The sequence below is a fragment of the Hypomesus nipponensis genome, chromosome 18 (genome assembly GCF_054491055.1).
Source record: "Hypomesus nipponensis isolate SF chromosome 18, ASM5449105v1, whole genome shotgun sequence".
NCBI lineage: Eukaryota > Metazoa > Chordata > Actinopteri > Osmeriformes > Osmeridae > Hypomesus > Hypomesus nipponensis.
Genome location: NC_140378.1, coordinates 13,796,996 through 13,813,441, shown reverse-complemented (window position 1 = coordinate 13,813,441; position 16,446 = coordinate 13,796,996). Strand labels below are relative to the sequence as shown.

General features: G+C 41.4%; 2 protein-coding genes across 6 annotated transcripts in view; one reads left to right on the top strand and one right to left on the bottom strand.

The window, feature by feature from the left end:
- Nucleotides 1-108: 108 nt before the first annotated feature.
- Nucleotides 109-10,727, bottom strand: wrap73 (WD repeat containing, antisense to TP73). 2 transcript variants are annotated; one of them, XM_084679407.1, is made up of 13 exons: nt 10,576-10,725; nt 9,785-9,878; nt 9,379-9,531; nt 8,828-8,944; nt 3,530-3,602; nt 2,670-2,773; nt 2,487-2,573; nt 2,239-2,373; nt 2,024-2,101; nt 1,764-1,866; nt 1,531-1,656; nt 751-942; nt 109-570 (listed from the first exon to the last, which is right to left on the bottom strand). In XM_084679407.1, the coding sequence occupies exons 2-13, from the start codon at nt 9,851-9,853 to the stop codon at nt 461-463; spliced, it is 1,347 nt and encodes a 448-aa protein (XP_084535533.1). In that variant the 5' UTR covers nt 9,854-9,878; nt 10,576-10,725; the 3' UTR covers nt 109-460. The 2 variants fall into 2 exon arrangements, with proteins under 2 accessions (XP_084535533.1, XP_084535534.1); XM_084679408.1 differs by lacking the exons at nt 109-570; nt 751-942 and adding an exon at nt 949-1,280 and having other exon boundaries at nt 10,576-10,727.
- tp73 (tumor protein p73) overlaps nt 8,955-16,446 on the top strand; it is a 23,969-nt gene continuing 16,477 nt past the window's right edge. The window contains exons 1-4 of one of the 4 annotated variants that reach the window (XM_084679405.1): nt 11,128-11,265; nt 11,373-11,436; nt 14,184-14,279; nt 14,379-14,520. In XM_084679405.1, coding sequence (XP_084535531.1) covers nt 14,221-14,279; nt 14,379-14,520 — 201 coding nt within the window. In that variant the 5' untranslated portion in view covers nt 11,128-11,265; nt 11,373-11,436; nt 14,184-14,220. Of the gene's footprint in view, nt 9,084-11,127; nt 11,266-11,372; nt 11,437-13,178; nt 13,379-14,183; nt 14,280-14,378; nt 14,521-16,446 lie in introns of those variants that run through there. The other 3 variants (XM_084679402.1, XM_084679403.1, XM_084679406.1) reach the window with 3 other exon arrangements.

The window sequence follows — 16,446 nt, the reverse complement described above, 5'->3', positions numbered from 1 at the left end:
TGGCTGGTTGTTTGTCATCAACACAGAACTCAGAGCTCGTCTCCAGAAAAGAACACAGCAGGCTGTAAGTCCTAAAATGAATAGTCAATGCAATGTTTATTTAGAAAAATATGGATTATATCTCTAGACTTAAGATATTTACAAGGTAACGCCAAAATACTTGCATGGAAAATATATAATTTCTAACATTGAAAGCATACTGAAAAATGTAATCAGTGACTTAATGAGCTTCTTGACATACTAGTCTAATCTACAGTTTGTTCTGGTCTTCACAGTGAACAAGAATGGGATGTTAGCTGTAGCAGGAGAAAAATAAAACAGTACACAAACAGTACAGTGTTTTGGTAACCAGCAGAAGACTGCCGTTCAGATTTGGGTACATCTTCAAAGTGGTAATGTTCCTGTTCTGGTCCCATGTGTGTGTGTATCACTTGTCCTCGTCTGTCTCCATGTGTGTGTATCACTTGTCCTCGTCTGTCTCCATGTAGCACACACACAGGTTCTCTTTCCCCAAGAGGATTAAGGAGTCGCCACTGCAGTGCCAACTTAAAGACTGAACCTGGAAACCACCTGTTAACCAAACCAACATAGACAGGCTGAGTTGAATATCTACAACTGCTGAGCCACAGGCTAGGAACAGCACATGACATATAGAAAGATTTTCACTCTTACCTAATAGCATGGCAACCATAATTTATTCCTAGATAACTGACTAGGTTACATAACCAGCTGGGTATAATAACAAGTTACCTTCAGCTGGTACTTGTACAGAGACACACCCTGCAGGGGACCAGAGGTAGAGCTTGGCGTTGCCAGTGCAGAGCACCAGTCGGGGGCGGCAGGGGTCCCACTGGAAACAGCGCACTGCTGACGTCTGTTCCAGTACAGCGAGGAGACTCAGCTTTTGCATGTCCCATATCCAGACCACACTGGCCATGCTGTCTGCAGAGGTAGGTCACACACACATAATAATAAACAGATACCCATTTTTGAAATAAATGTTATCCAAGCATATTCAATGCCAAAGAAAGCACAGCCTATACTGCCATCTTTAGAAAACACACTAGTAAAAAAAATACAAATAAAGTGTGCGCTGCTATGTGTGACTGGCCTGCAAATCCCTGGGATCAACAGTGAGTGTGGTATTTGCTCTAACACATGCCAAGGGACACTTGGCACCCAGCTAAACTGAAAATGTTTCGGAATGTACTTTCCTTTTTAATACAACTTCTGTCAGAGTATCCTGGACTGACATAATCTTGTCGTTTTGAAAAACCAAGCTGGTCCGTGGCCATGTTGACATTTAGGCCAAGGTTCATTGAGAAGAAAATCGAATAAAGATCTGTTAAGATTCCCACTAACGTCCCTGTACCAGACACTGACTTAACATGTATGGACAAAGGTATTGGGACACCTACACATTTCACCTATAGGAGCTTTTATGACATCCCATTCTAAATCCATAGGCAATAATACTGCCATACATTCTTACAGCAGATTTCCTCAAATGTTTTGAAGTTGAGCCTGTACCATTCTTGGTTGCTAGGTAGCGGTTGTCTGAGCTGAAAGCCATGGATGAGATCCCTATTTTAGGATTAGCCCGGTCAGGGTCCGGTTTGACCACTGGGATCTGGACCGGCAGTGGAAAAATCTCATCTGTGACAGAGGGGAGCGATGGAGTTCATAAGAAGCATGTGGATACAAACATCCAGAGTTCTTTACATTAAACTGACTTAAACCACTGGATCCATTTTGTGGCTTACATTTGCTCTGGGTGTTGAAAAGGGTGCTCCCTACAGTGATATGTTGGATGGAAATGTCTTCATTCCCAACCACTGGCCTCCTCTCGACTTCCTTATAAACCACCTGACAACAAAACAAGTACAAAGTCATTTTCTCATTTGTGCATGATGGAGCAACACTGTGCAATGTTAGCCTATTTGTCAACTAAGTGAATCTGGTGACTCAAGTTTACTTTTCTCAAACTAGGGTTTCACTACAGTAGGGCACACAGAGTACTCACAGCTTTTGTGTTGTTTATGGTGGCAGGGTGATCAAATTCTGTGATTTTCTTCCAGGTGATGTGATTCAGTATGCGTACCTGTGTAGATATGACCAAAATCACTGTTAAACTTCACATCAGTGGTCAAGTTGCTCATCTTAAATTCCTCATGTTTGATCAAATCTGAATATTGATTCTGTCAATTTGAACAGGTGTGTAAATCTAGGTGGTCTGACCTTCTCATCATAGCTTCCGATGGCCAGAAACTGGCTGCTGGGGCTCCAGGTCAAAGACTTGATGCCCAGTGACCACTCATACGCACTGTAGGTGGACAGAAGGCGGCCGTCCAACGAATACAGCAACACCTTATACTAAAGTAACACACGTGAGACACAAAGGGATTAAAACAGCAAATCCTGATGTTAAGATATGCTGCAGTCTTCCTGGTTCACAACCCTCTCCAGGATCTGTAGAGACAGCTTACCTCGAGACAGCTGTCCCACACAGCCAAAACACAGCCATTGGGAGACCACTCCACCCCTGCCAGATCCTGGGTCTCCGTCTCAAAGTGCTGTAACAGACAGTCAATGACATTTTGGTCAGGAAAAACTCAACTTTCAGCTCGGACCACTTCCCTTCATGAGTCACACGTTCCTCTATAACCCACCCTGAGTAGGTGCCAGTCATCACACACAAACACGCTGACGTAGTCTTTACAGTCACGGCGCTCCGCAAGGGCCATGTAACAGCCGTCCCTGCTGAAGTCCATCTCTGGAATGGACAGACAAATGGATGGTAAAAAATAAACAATAAAATAAATAAACAGCGAGAGGAGGTCAACTGTAGGCTGTCCGTGTTCAACTGACTTTCTTTTTATTCCTTTTTAAAAACCACAAGAAGTACAGCACTGCTTGGGCCTCTCGAGTATTCAATGTGAAATGACCACAATGGTCTCAACATGAACTTCAAAACAAGTCATCAGGTTGTTGCATTCTTCTCAGTCAGCAGACACTCACAGATCTTAGGTTCTGACCTAGGACAATTTTCCATCATCATGTGGTCATGTGACAAGGTTTGAACTGCTCTTATAACCTTGCTGTGAAGACAACAATGGTCTAGGACAGGCCAAATCCAATGTCATTATCAGCCAACCATAGCCCTATCAACTTAGGAGCAAGTGGTTAGCATTACTTGATTATTTATAATGATGTTTAGGTCAAACGGGGGCAAGTGTTATATCTGATCTGCTGGCGAGTGACTGGGGAGCCAAAGACAATCATTTCACCACTTGATGACAGGTAGGTTATGACCAGCATGCACCATTTACTGAAGAGAGACACAGCTGTCAAGCCAATAGCCATAGTTTGGCTGACAATCCAGGGCCGGCCCTAAGGTCAAAGGACAGAGTTGGACATGATTCACTATCCTCTGTGTCAGATGGCACGGCACTCACCCCACGTCCTCTTGCTGTTACCAACACACTTGCATACGTGCACACACAAAATAAACACATCATCTCAAACTCACCCTTCTGACATGCCTTTGGGTACTTGATGTAAGACACAGCTTTGGTGCTCAGGGACCAGACGGTAACTCTCAGCTGTTGAGGAAGGGAAGAAAAAACAACTGTAACTCATCTCTGAGTGAAAGTGGAGGACTGTATGCCAAGCACCCAGCACAGGACATAAATACATCAAAGACCGGCATAGCAAACAGTCATCTTTGATCTCTGATCAGTTTTTAATACCCATGATGCTTCACGGGGCATTGGGACAGTGTGATAACAACTGCATCCTCTCCTGAATGGAACCGCTTCTCCTCTCCCTGTGCTGGGGGACACAGGCTCCCAGTCAGGGTAGGGCTCTGTAAGGGGAATACTAATGCGATGAGTGTCAACCTCCGGGACTAGGCGTCAACAGCGTCCTATTAATAAGATCTCAATCAGCCGGCCAACTAATGAGGCCGCTGAGAGCTCCTCAAGGCCTTCTGCTGGTGCATCAGCTCAGGTTCATCCAGCCACACGGGCCCTACGCTCCGATCAAGGCCCCAGGACTCGATCATAAGGAGGTTCATGTCTGAGAGGAGACAATCATGATGGATGAGAGGCTGTTGTGTAAAGCCCTAATATGACCAATCACTAGAAATGCCAGGCAAGGGCATTATGTGTGTGTGTGGTGTGTCATTGGTCTCATTATACCTCCAGAGGGAATGAATCCACGAGGTAGTATAAGAATAAGAAATTAACACTCCTTTTAATTAGAAATAAGGATCTCTCCTTATAGCATGATCATTTTACAATTTAAAAAGCTAATAGTTTAAATTAGTTAACGGGTAATGTTGGAAAATTGGCCAGCCCCCTGCTCCAGAGCAGGGGCTGCAGTTTCCAGGCCTTCAGCTGGGCTTCAGATCCACAGCAAGTGTACACTTCCAGTCGGTCAAGTCCCCCATGTACTTCACCTGAACATGTTTCCAACTGAACGCATAGTATGACAGGCAGCAGGCAGTCCAACATATGACCAAGGAACATAAAAAACAACCTACATCTTGCCCTTCAGAAAACAAAGAGCACAAACTGTTGAACAACACTGAGGACATGAGGAGGAACCACATGGCTCCATTTCACACTACTTTGCAGCTCTTGCCAAGAACCACATGGTTTGCATTGCAGTATGTACTGTAAAACCAAATCACTTGAACCACTTGTAACAAGGGCGTGTGTTGAATGGTTTAAGTGTCCTAAATGGGCTGACAGCTTCCCAAAGTAAATACGAATAATTTAGATATAGATACCAAAACCTCTATTCAACAGCAAGCCTGTTAAACCCTCTTGAAAAAGGTCCAACACAGTAGTTATTGCAAGCGATCCAAATAACAACACGGACCACTACAACCATGTTCACTGCATTAACTGTGAGGCCTTCATATCTTCTTTTACAACCTAGTAAGCCAATATAATGTGCGTGCATACAGTGTTCCCTACCCTGTCTTATCATGCTATGAATGTTAAGGCTATGAAAATACTGAACTAAACTGGTCTTGACTGTTGGCCAGGACAGTTGCATGGCTTCATACACAAGAAATTGGGCTTAACAGAGACGTGACAAATCTAAGGGATGAACATCTTCTAAGTGTGAACTGTAATTGAGACTATCAGCCACTGTGTGGCTTTGAAGATTGTGGCTTGTGGTGTGCAATGGCAAAACCACACTAGCCAAATACATCACAATAGACAGAGACTTCATCATAAAATGATAAAACTATCAATTAACCAACAGTATATTGCTATGGTAAAATGCCTAATTGGGCATTTTAGACTATGTCTGACCTAACATCCATAATTTCCCCGGAGTTTCAACTGTCCACACTCCTGTTGTATCTAGACATCCTGTGGTGAGCCCCATGTAATTGCACCCACTAACACACTTCCTAGACACGACCCCTCATCCACAGCTCCATGGTAACTGGTCAACAGAGCTCAAACACACTTCTTGGATGCCTTGTGCCCACCATATGGGGGAACAGGGCCCCCCAAGTCATATTGTGGGCTAACTTTAAACTGGGTGGAGGGAGCCTTAAGGAAAATAAGTGAGAAATGCGAGTCCATCTTGCTTGGTGGCATGTTAGCATGGGGGCTCTGAAGCTGGTAAAACTACACCTTAGCTGCAACCCCCACAGAAGTGGGAGTAGCAGACAGGGGTTGTCTCTAAGGCTGGCTTGGGGAGACAGGATGTTTCAAGAGTGCACTAAACAGCTGCTGTTTATTTATCAGAAAACAAGACCTGTCAATTGTGGCCAACAACTGTCAAAAGTGGCCTACTACCGAAAGTGACCTACTATATGCTTGACCATCTACAGTCAGGATGTTATCAACAGACAAATCTTGAGAGTTTGAAAAGTCCATGCCTCCTTCCTAAAACAAATGATGCTGGGGAGGTCCCAGAGTGACCCATGGCCTAGAGTTTCATGCTGCTCAAATGATGTGGTTTGTAAGATTAACATGCCACAAAATGGAGGAACATTCCCAACACTGGTCACTGAGAAGTTACAGCTGATAAAAAGGTTCTGGAACTGAATAATCACAACAAAACAGTGTCTCTACGCAAGGTAGTGTTGGTTATGCTGAACCAATGTTTACACGGCCCTATCAGCAAACGAAAAGGACATAAGCATTCCACATCGAAAGCCATATCAAACCAATATAGCCCATTTCTCCAGTTACAGCAATTTCATCCTTGCTTGGATATGGGGACAGTGCACCCCAGACACAGTCTGCATGACTGACTCTTTGCTGAAGTCCCAAGGGAGCTTCCTATAGTCAGTTCTCGATGCCCACTTGCCAACAATGCCAGGCGTTAGTGAGGTCCAGCATCACCAGCCAAGCACGACAACCTGATCCCAACAATGTAAAAACCATTAGAGAGGTATAACATTCAACACCGTCCTTGGGTGGATTTTTTCCACCATTATTTCATGGTCGCTCAGTTGGTAAGGTGGATTAGCATAGATGTGGCCAGCATAGTGCTAGGCCTAGGGATCAGGAGGGAATTCAAACGTGGACTTTTGTGAATCCAGTTGGAAATACTTTCGAGAGAAGCTAACTAATAAACCGAAATGAAAGCCATACATCCCAATCTGTTTCAACAGGTCAGAGGAAACACCTCAGAAATGTATGCGTTTTTCAGATAGCGAGTCCCGTCAAGCAAACAGCCTAGTTCAAGACCAATATTTTGTCACAAATGATATGAATTCAACTGTTTCGGAAAGGCTTGAGGACAATATTTACATAGATTTACAGCACACTGCATAGCAGCAGTGTCAGTTACACTGATACTGAGGCTCGCTCCTCAGTGGGACCTGAGTTGGCTCTCAAACATGAGTTGGCACGGGCCTCTCTGTGGAGATTAATGTAAATCCATCTTGTCGTCTAGCACTGTCAGCTGTGAACTGACAAATTACACCAGTATCAAAACAGTCAGTAGATACTCGGTTCATGGTGGAAGAAAAGAAAACACACACAAACACACTCACACACTCGGTGCACCACACAGGCAGCTGTCCTTAAAACAAGTTAATATAGGAGCCTGTTTATGAGGGATCTGAAACTGAACCCTGACATGGACACCCGTCTGGCACAGCCTTAATGAAATCTTGGGAAAGGTGAAGGTAAGGTCAGCAGGTCCCCTGGATATTGAATGAGCATCTTCCAAATTTCTGATAAAACGGCATGGCAGCCCAAAATGACAAAATGATGGTTTTCTCAATTGGTCAATTTCTCAATCAGTGCCACATTTCATAATTGGCTTATATTGACAAGTCACTGAACATTGTCTCATCTCTTTTTGAACCAATATTAAGTAAGTTCTTTCGTATGTCCTTGAGCATTATTGCATAGAACATTCCCAGGCAGTACATCACTTTCTCATACCCTGCTACAGTAGACTATGCAGACAGATTCCTCCCATGGAAGGAGACAGACAGGGGGAGCCTTCATTCTATTCCTGTTTTTGTTGAAGATGCAGACACAAAGCAGACATGCCACAGACATGTGCACTCCCTGCTCCGTCCTCCAGGCCAGACACAGTTACGCTGTGGGCCTTGACACCTGTCAGTGATTCCTGGAGTCAGATTCAGGACAGTAAGGGCCTGCTGTGGCACGGTGCCCAAGTCGTAATCCACACAGGCGGGTACTGGTCACACATACATCAACCGGATACCTACTTACTGACAAATATGCCCACAACAAGCCAGACGGCTGCCCTTTGAATGACAGGAAGTAGTGTGCAGCTGTATAGCAAATATACTCTTTGCACCTCTAACTAGGTGTTATGGCAGCAGTTTTTTTTTTGCATATTTTATTAGCATACTGCATCACAAAAAATAAGGCCTAGGCCTAGCCTTCACACACACCATACACGACTGAATTAAAAGCCAATGTCAAGGTGAATTTTGTATTTTATTTTTTTAATATTATAGTGATGCATCTAAATGAAAATGTAAAACCAATTTTGTTGTTGGCGTAATTGTATAAATATGAGACTTTTTAAATCGGCACTGTACCCCTCTCTTGACATTTCTTCTGAATCAACACTGCATATGCAAATTTGATCCAAAAACTTTTAAGTATTTCCACACTGATGACATAATCACCTGAGATGAAAATGGACAGTCATGGGTGTGCATTATATAAGGATAATTCACAGATTGTTTGAGCTTAGTAAGTCACATGACCAAGGAGCTATTGCAATACAAATGTTAAAACAATATATATAAAAATGTGAGATGAAAATAGACAAACCAATGGGTGTGTTACATGTGTCATTGTTACTGGGTTACTAGCTAGAACCAGTTTTGAAAGTTTTAGGACTAATGGATAAAGTCAAGAGCTATTGACATACTTACAACTTGTCACTTTGTTGGTCCCTAACTTCCGAACTATTCCCTGTTAGCAAACGTAAGGAAAACTATTGTGGACTATCTGTCGAAAATCTAACCTGAAACTAACTTGACTTTGGTCCCGTGATAATTACTACATTGAACGAGGGAAATTTGATTTTTTTTCTCTCTTTTGGCCGAAAACGCAATTTTCGGATTACATTTTTGCTGGCGTAAATGTTGGTGCATCCCTAATTATAGAAAACTAAAAGGCAGTACTATGGTACTGGGCTTGACACATTTGGCTGGTGGGAGTTGAGGAAGGCTCTGGTGTCTGGCTATTTTCAGGTCTCCTTCCTTGTGGGCCAGCAACAGTTGACACCAGACAGACAGACAGACATACATACAGTTATAAAACACACACACACACACACTTGGTGACTCCACACTTACATGGAACTCTGTGGTGTTGAGAATGTGACGTCCGTCTGGACTCCAGCGTGAGGAGACTAGACCGATTGAGCCCTCGTCAATCTTACAGTGCCAGTCCGGCTGCTCCAGAGACCACACCTGAAGATAGCGAGACAGAAGAGAGAAAGGGAAGAGCACCAGACTTGATACCTGCCCTGGGCCCAACATCAATCACAGCTAACTGCAACAAAACAGAATTAGGCAACATGAAGGACTGGCGCTGGTTACCTCTACAAAGGTAAGCTGCCTGTAGAGACAAGGGTTTGTAGTGTAATGGATTTCAAGACACACTTTAAAAGAGCATGCTATTCCACTTGCATTTAAAACCTTGTTTACAGCTCATGGTAAACAAAGGTAGAACAAAAATCTCAAAAGATGAAAAGCCATGTCCAAAACTATTCAGCCTGTGATAAATTGAGTAAGCCAATAGTACAATCACTGTGCAATACATGTAATTACATTTTCAACAATTCAGCCACTTGATTATTAACTAAAAGACGTGAACAACTCAACTGTAATAAATGAACACATACCTGTACCAGTCCCCTCTTGTACATGGCGCAGAGAATGAAAAGAGAGTCAGAGGACCACTCCATATGGACAATCTGATCAAGGCAGGTGTAAAGATGAAGGATCTGTAATGTGTTTACATCTCGGACAACCAATCTGTACTGCACACAGGTGGCCTATTGGAATACAGTGAAGAAAGAGTCAGGCAGGCACAAGAACAAACTGGACCTATCAGATAGATACTGTAAGATTAAAGATATTCAGAGAAGGGTAATGTATTCATAGACTGCATGGAAATATGTAGACTAGGCTATACTGTTAGTCCCCTGTCTGCATGGATGCAAATGTGAATGTAAGTATAGCCTATTCGATATTACACATTTATCTTTATTGGCACTGGGTTTACTTAAGAGACATTTTGTGACTCACCAAGTAGTTTCCATCTGGTGAAACTCTGCACAGTTGGTTAGACTGTTTGAAAACCTCTGAGAAATTCATATTGGAAGCACCAACAGCACAATCACTATAATAAAGAAAATATAAAATATCCACAAACGACAGGATTAAGACTACTAACTAATAATGTTGATCTGAAAACAAGATATCATGCTGCTGTGGTCACTGAACTGGACCTTTAAAATTATATCTACTGGTACAAACTGGCCGTTGGCTTTGCTTTGTGAATTCAATACTGCCTACAATATCAGCTTCCCTGACAACGGCGCTTCCGGCTAATCTTTTGTGTACGTTGTAGTTTAACAATGTGAACACGTGGTGGCGTCAACTGGCCATTAATGAATAAACTCAAAACGGAAATAAGTTTGAATAAGAATATGTTATAACGTAATGGAGACGCTTCACAAGTTAAGCTAACTTAACCTATGTTACATTTCAATTGTACGATTGTACGATACCTAACTTTAAACATTGGAGCAACAGACTAGTATTTGACTCACCTGTTACCCAGCCGACGTTAGTTATCTAGCTAGTTGAATCCGCTAGTAACTAGGTCGAACTACTGCTAAATATAAATACATCCAAACTAAATAGGAAGTTGCACGTTACTAGTACAATTAGACGCTCTGAAAGTCTAAAATGTTCCACTTCCAGATAGCTAGCTTTATTGCCCTGTGTGGAACGGTTAGCCTACTGTTGCTAGTCTAGTTGACTTTAATTGGAGTTACAAGCAGATAGTTTAATATTGATACTCATTTAATTACCTTAGTGTAACAGACTGTCATTCAAAGACGATGCAATGTGCTCCACTGTCAGCAATACGAAGACACTCTTCGGAAAACTTTCGTTCTCACATGCTATTGAGTTAGCTGGTAGCCAGAATGGATGTTTTGTTTGCATGGACAGATGAGATAGACCACCATCCAATCAGTATCTGCATACAAGTTGCTGGGAAATGTAGTTCAATATTCCTTTGCGATAACGTAAGGCAGGCTTAATGTGGTTTTTATAAGTGTCAGGCTAGTATAAAATAGTAGGCCTATAGAGATTTATTTAGTTTATCATATTTGAGAACCAATGTATTAATGGAGAGTAGCCTACTAATTGTTATTCAATAATGTTGGTTTATTAAGATGCTAAATGGTTTAGCACAAAGGGCAGGGATATCGTAATATATTTCGGAGAAAAAACTATTCTCAAATCAAATATTAGAATAGATCCTACACTGTCAAGATAGATAGCTATTTGCTTCCATCAGCCCCCCAGTGAGTTGGAAGAAATGTTTCCCGCTTGTGTGCGCCCAGACCGCGGCTAACGCCTCCTCCTGTCACCCTTGCTTCCCCCAACCCAACCTTTTATCTCAACACAATCTCCCTAAAGGTAGCTACTGCACTACCCTGGAATAAAACGAAAAGTTTCTCAATCCATTATCATCTGGTGATTTTCCTCAAAAGGTAAATAATTTCCCTATAGACAAGTCGATGACGTCCTTTCTAACCTCAATATTATTTTATAAAGTAGCCATAACTGATTTGCATTGGATGGACATAATTGTTTGCAGGAATACTTAAGGATTGGGTTCTGATTTGGAACGATTTCAATCTGGATTACGATTATTTTGGTTGGTAAGTACTATTTTACTTCATATCTTGATCTATCGGACATATAAGAGAACAATTGAAATAGGTTAGATTTAGGCTGCCTCAATATGCTATAAACAGCCATTAATTCAATTATACAGGCCCATCTAGCAAAGATTCGAGGCTTTGTAAAATATGTTTAGCCGAATTTCACATTTTGTTAACAATACTTATTATCTCTCCTGTGACTACCCAATGAAGATACAAATTAAGAAAATAATTGCTGCAATTGTGGAAAAAAACTCAAATTGAGCTGGATAATATTTCGTAAATAAGGAGTCTGTGTAATGATTTAAAATGAGTTCCTTTTCTGAAGAACCGACTGGTTCTCTTTGAATTCTGCTCTATTCTCTATTTTTGTCAATAATCTAATAAATCAATTCTCAACTCCAAATTGTCTGGTACAGGTCAGAGTACAGTGATAGTTGCAAGAAAATGTTTTGCAATGTCTCATTACAATTGATTATTGGTAAATAATATGCCTTTAAAAGGGAACTAACTGTAACTAATAGGCTAATCAGAATAATAGATGTGACTATTAATAACAATACAATGGAAATGTTATTATCACACTGCAACCTACTGTCGTTATTTTAAAAATACGTTTATGTAACTATTTGCATAGCAAATAGGCCAATAAACAGTAGAGCTATAGCATATTCTCATATAACCTATAGGCTAGGATATTCAGAAAATATCGGCTGATTGTTCTAAAAAATGCATGTGCAGTGCATTGAAGTGTTTAGCCATGATTTTACATCATTTACATGTCAAAGTTCCTAAATCAATTTTCATTGTGGAGATATGCAGGGGACTTTGCAACATGAAATTAATTTAGATATTCGCTCAACACGGGACGATTCTAATCTCAAGGGAAACTGATGACCCGCAGGAATTGTGTGTCGTTGTCATGGGTGTTGCTACCCGAGCGTGGAAATATGAATACAAATCAGTAGCTTTATCAACAAGCAATAAGCAATATCTAGGTTAAGATGATTTTATATGGGCTATGGGCCCATATATGTTAAGGCCCACTTATTCCCCTTCGCCTATGACACTAAGTAGGCCTATAGCATGTGATAAATGATCATTTAGTTTTTTGGTGCATTATCTCAATTCTGATTAGCTGATTGAAGGATGTTAGTGTGCTAGGATAATAGAAATAGCCTACATTTAATTTGACATTTAAAAATGATCCGCATGATATCATTAGGGCCTAAGTTTTTCAACAGTTTTCTATTATTTTTTATTTTCTCATGCCATTTATGCATAGTAGACTAGGCTAATGCTGATATGCCTACCCGTGAACAGAAATATTCAGGTTGTCCTTGGGTTTTAAGCTGTGACAATGTGAGTAGACTTTCCATGATTGGCTGAAACAAGGCTTATATATAATTTTTTGCTGATAGAATGCCCGACCACCACCACCCACCATGGCTTCAAGGTTGTAGGCCACTGTAACCTAGTTAAAGGCTCATTATGTTCTCGAGGCGGCAGCTATCACAAGCGAAGCGGGAACCCTAATATGGTCGCATCAGGTTCACCTGCTCTTTCGCTAACGCATGCCATTTGAAGTTGATGTGTTATTCTGAAGAAACGTCGTCTTGTATTTCGAGACATCAGCACATCTACTTTCCAACTCTAAAAACCCACGAACCTTTGCCACAGTTTTCTTTTCATGCCTACAATGGTGTTGCTAAGGAGATGTGACGCTTCATAGTGCGCAATGGTACATAACAAGCTTAGTGGCAGGACGCACTGTCCGATGACAGAGGACTTTTTATTCTATGAGTTGAAGACGGTATTGAAAAGCCTGAAATCTTTGTAGGAAGATATTGCGGTAAAACGTTGTCTCGTGGTCTTTTATTTATCAACTTGTCATTTCGCTGTTTGTTTTGCAATTTGGTGTCCAACGGCAGGCCTGATGGTAAACAGATTCTTAAAAAAAAAAAAAATCAATAGCCTACTTGCTGATGACGCTGCAAAAATGCTAACAGTTTTAGTTGGTCTTACAGTACAAAACATAAAACAAGTCTTGTATTGCTGAGTAAAAGTTTGACTTTTGTTTTATTCATTGTGGTTTTGATGTGTTCAACTAGGCCTAATCACTTGTATCCTAGTTGTCCTTATAACCTATCTTTCGTTTGCTCCCCTGATGTGTGATAAGGCCTATTGTAAAAAATAATATAACGAACTAAGGATCATTTTTAGTCTGGCAGTGTTCGGGGTAAGGAATGCGTCTCATTTCAACCATAATGCCACAAGAGGGAGGTGCAAAGTCAAACTAAAATTATTAAGCCTACTGGCGTGTTTAGCTGTGAAGTGATTTGCAGCCCACACCAAGTGTGTAGTACAGACTGCAACCAAATTCGTGTAAAAGGAAAGCCAGTTTGAGGTAGTATGTGTGCCACGTGGCTTGCACATCCCTCTTGGGGTGAGAGGATGATGAGGAAGAAAGGGCAGGTCCAGGCACGCCCAGGCCCATGACACCCCTGTGCCAGCTTACTGCGCTCATACCCGGTGTGATCACACCTGGAAGTCAAAGTGTGTGTGTGCATGTACACTATTGATAATGTTGATAACCCTCTGTGCCCTTTCTCATCCAAGACAAAGATGAATACAACATTACGATATAGAAGAAGAAAACGGGTGGGGGGGGGATGAAAAAATAGAAAATGTCAGATAACTAAATTCTGCATAATTAAGTATTTATAAATATGTGTGTTCCACAGAGTGATCTACCCTTCGGTGGATTACCCTTCTGTTAAGATGTCCCAGTCAACCACTGCTGACGAGGGAAGCTCGTTTGAGCACCTGTGGAGCAGCTTGTGAGTTTTGTCCCTCTCTTTACCTCAATGGGTGATGGAGGCTTTCTGAAAGTTGGTGCTTGATCAGATTATAAAGTATCATTGTTGACGCCTCTACAGGGAACCAGACAGCACCTACTTTGAACTCCCCCCTGGTAGTCACCCAGGGGACCGCTCGGCCCCTTCCACCAGTGTACCCAACAACCGCTCGGAGGTCTGCATGGACGTCTACCATATGAGGGACATGAACGACAATGTCATGGTAGGAATACAACTCACTTTTATTGTCCAGTTGTATGTCAAATTGATTTTATTTATTTGTATTTAATTCAATGCCATCTTTAAAATCCATTTACATTAATACTCATTATTTCATTCATATGTAATTATTGCAAATTATTGTAATTTAGAACATAGGCATGTATAACAAAGATTAATTGGCCAGGAAGTATCCATGTTTCTTCCATCCCTGGTTAGACACAGCTCTGTTTTCCCTCCAGAGTAGTAGAGGTTCCCTCCTGGTTTCCCTCTCCTCCGTAGACTTTTTCCCTCCCTGGCTGCTGGGAGGTGAGTGGTCTGGGATTAGGGGGAGGTTAACACTTTAATTAGAGACCGACCCAAAATCCCAGAACACACAACCTGCTGCTCCACCATCTGTAGAACGGGTGGAGAACAAGTGTGTGTGTGTGTGTGTGTGTGTGTGTGTGTGTGTGTGTGTGTGTGTGTGAGAGAGAGAGAGAGAGAGAGAGAGACAGAGTGAGAGAATAAGTCAATCCGATGCAGTTCTACAGATCTACTTAAAGTTTGCCATGGAGTGTAAAACTAGTAATATTAATATACAATCATTTAATTTAATTAACAAGGGATTGTTAACATATATCTGCAATTATGTCTGCTTTGATAACTTAATTAAGGACTACAGTTGCTGTTTGTTCATTATATTTTCAATAAAATCTGAAAATCTGTTATATGTCCAATCTAGAAGTCAATGTAACTAAAATTAAATGCAGACCTTACTGGTCCCCCTCTGATCTTTAAAATTGGTACAGTCCAATATATCATCGGGCAAGCCTGGGCCTGCCTTGCTGGTTAATGAATAGTCATGAGAAAAGAAGGGAGGTCCAAGATTTGTTGTTAGATGCAGGACTAGTTGACAGGGCCCAGTCAGGGGCTGAAACTGGTGGAAGAGAATCAGACTTTTTCAAACCCATCTATCACATCTATCCACTGGGAGGACCATATGCAGCTGAAACCTTGACCATGCATGTGGTCTAGAATAATGACCAAACTGACTAAACATCACTACTAGTCAGCTCTTAGTGTAATGACTGCCGGATGAGGAGAGCACCTCTGGCAGCCCCTCCCTCCCTGCAGGACACCTAAGATGCTGTACATTAGTGACCCCACACAGCGCTTCAGCACGGTAGGTGGACGTTACCTTTGACAAGTAACTCATAGAGTCATTTACCTTTTAATTATAGACAGACGTTAGTTGTGGTGCATTTCTGTATGGGAAGTTCAGGTTTTGTTGTGTCGACTGTTTGCAATAATGACATGCTTAGTTTGAACAGGTGGATTGGCTTTTGGCTCTTAGAAAAATTGATTTGTTTGTGATTGTCTGGATGGAAAATGTAGTAAGAGGTCGGCAAAAGGTCAAGTCCAAATGCAATTTTTTTGTGCATACTGTAGACCTTGATAGATTGTCCTTCAATTAAATGTAATTGTATTGTATTTCTCAAATATTAATTATATTGCCTTTCTTTGGTGGTGTAAAAACAAAATGACACTATGAACAACTTTTGGGGAATATACTTCCATGTTCCTGATAAATGTTATTATCGCTCCATTCATACATAGTGACAATTCCAACCTGTTGATTTGTTCTTAACAAGCGATGCCAATTTATAATTATTTGAATTCTGATTGGCACTGATGAATGACACCATGGGTTGTCATGATATTTATGGTCATACAAGGCAACTGGAAAGGTTTTTGAGGTATTTGTGAATGATTGAATATGCAAATTCTTCTGAAAGTAATTCAATATCAATCTATAGCATTAAGCCTATAAAGGGAACATCTGTACCAATGAGGTATATGGTCCTCTTTAGAAACAAGGAATGGTGTAAACACGCCCATGCACTCATGCACATACTGGAGGCAAAAAGTTTGATGCAGTCTCACATTC

Coding starts and splice junctions, on each gene's coding strand:
- wrap73 (XM_084679407.1), bottom strand. CDS start 9,853: ATGAATTTCTCAGAGGTTTTCAAACAGTCTAACCAACTGTGCAGAGTT. Junction 2,774..3,529: donor CCCAAAGGCATGTCAGAAGG/GTGAGTTTGAGA, acceptor TGTCCATTCCAG/AGATGGACTTCAGCAGGGAC. Junction 1,657..1,763: donor TTTCAACACCCAGAGCAAAT/GTAAGCCACAAA, acceptor CCTCTGTCACAG/ATGAGATTTTTCCACTGCCG.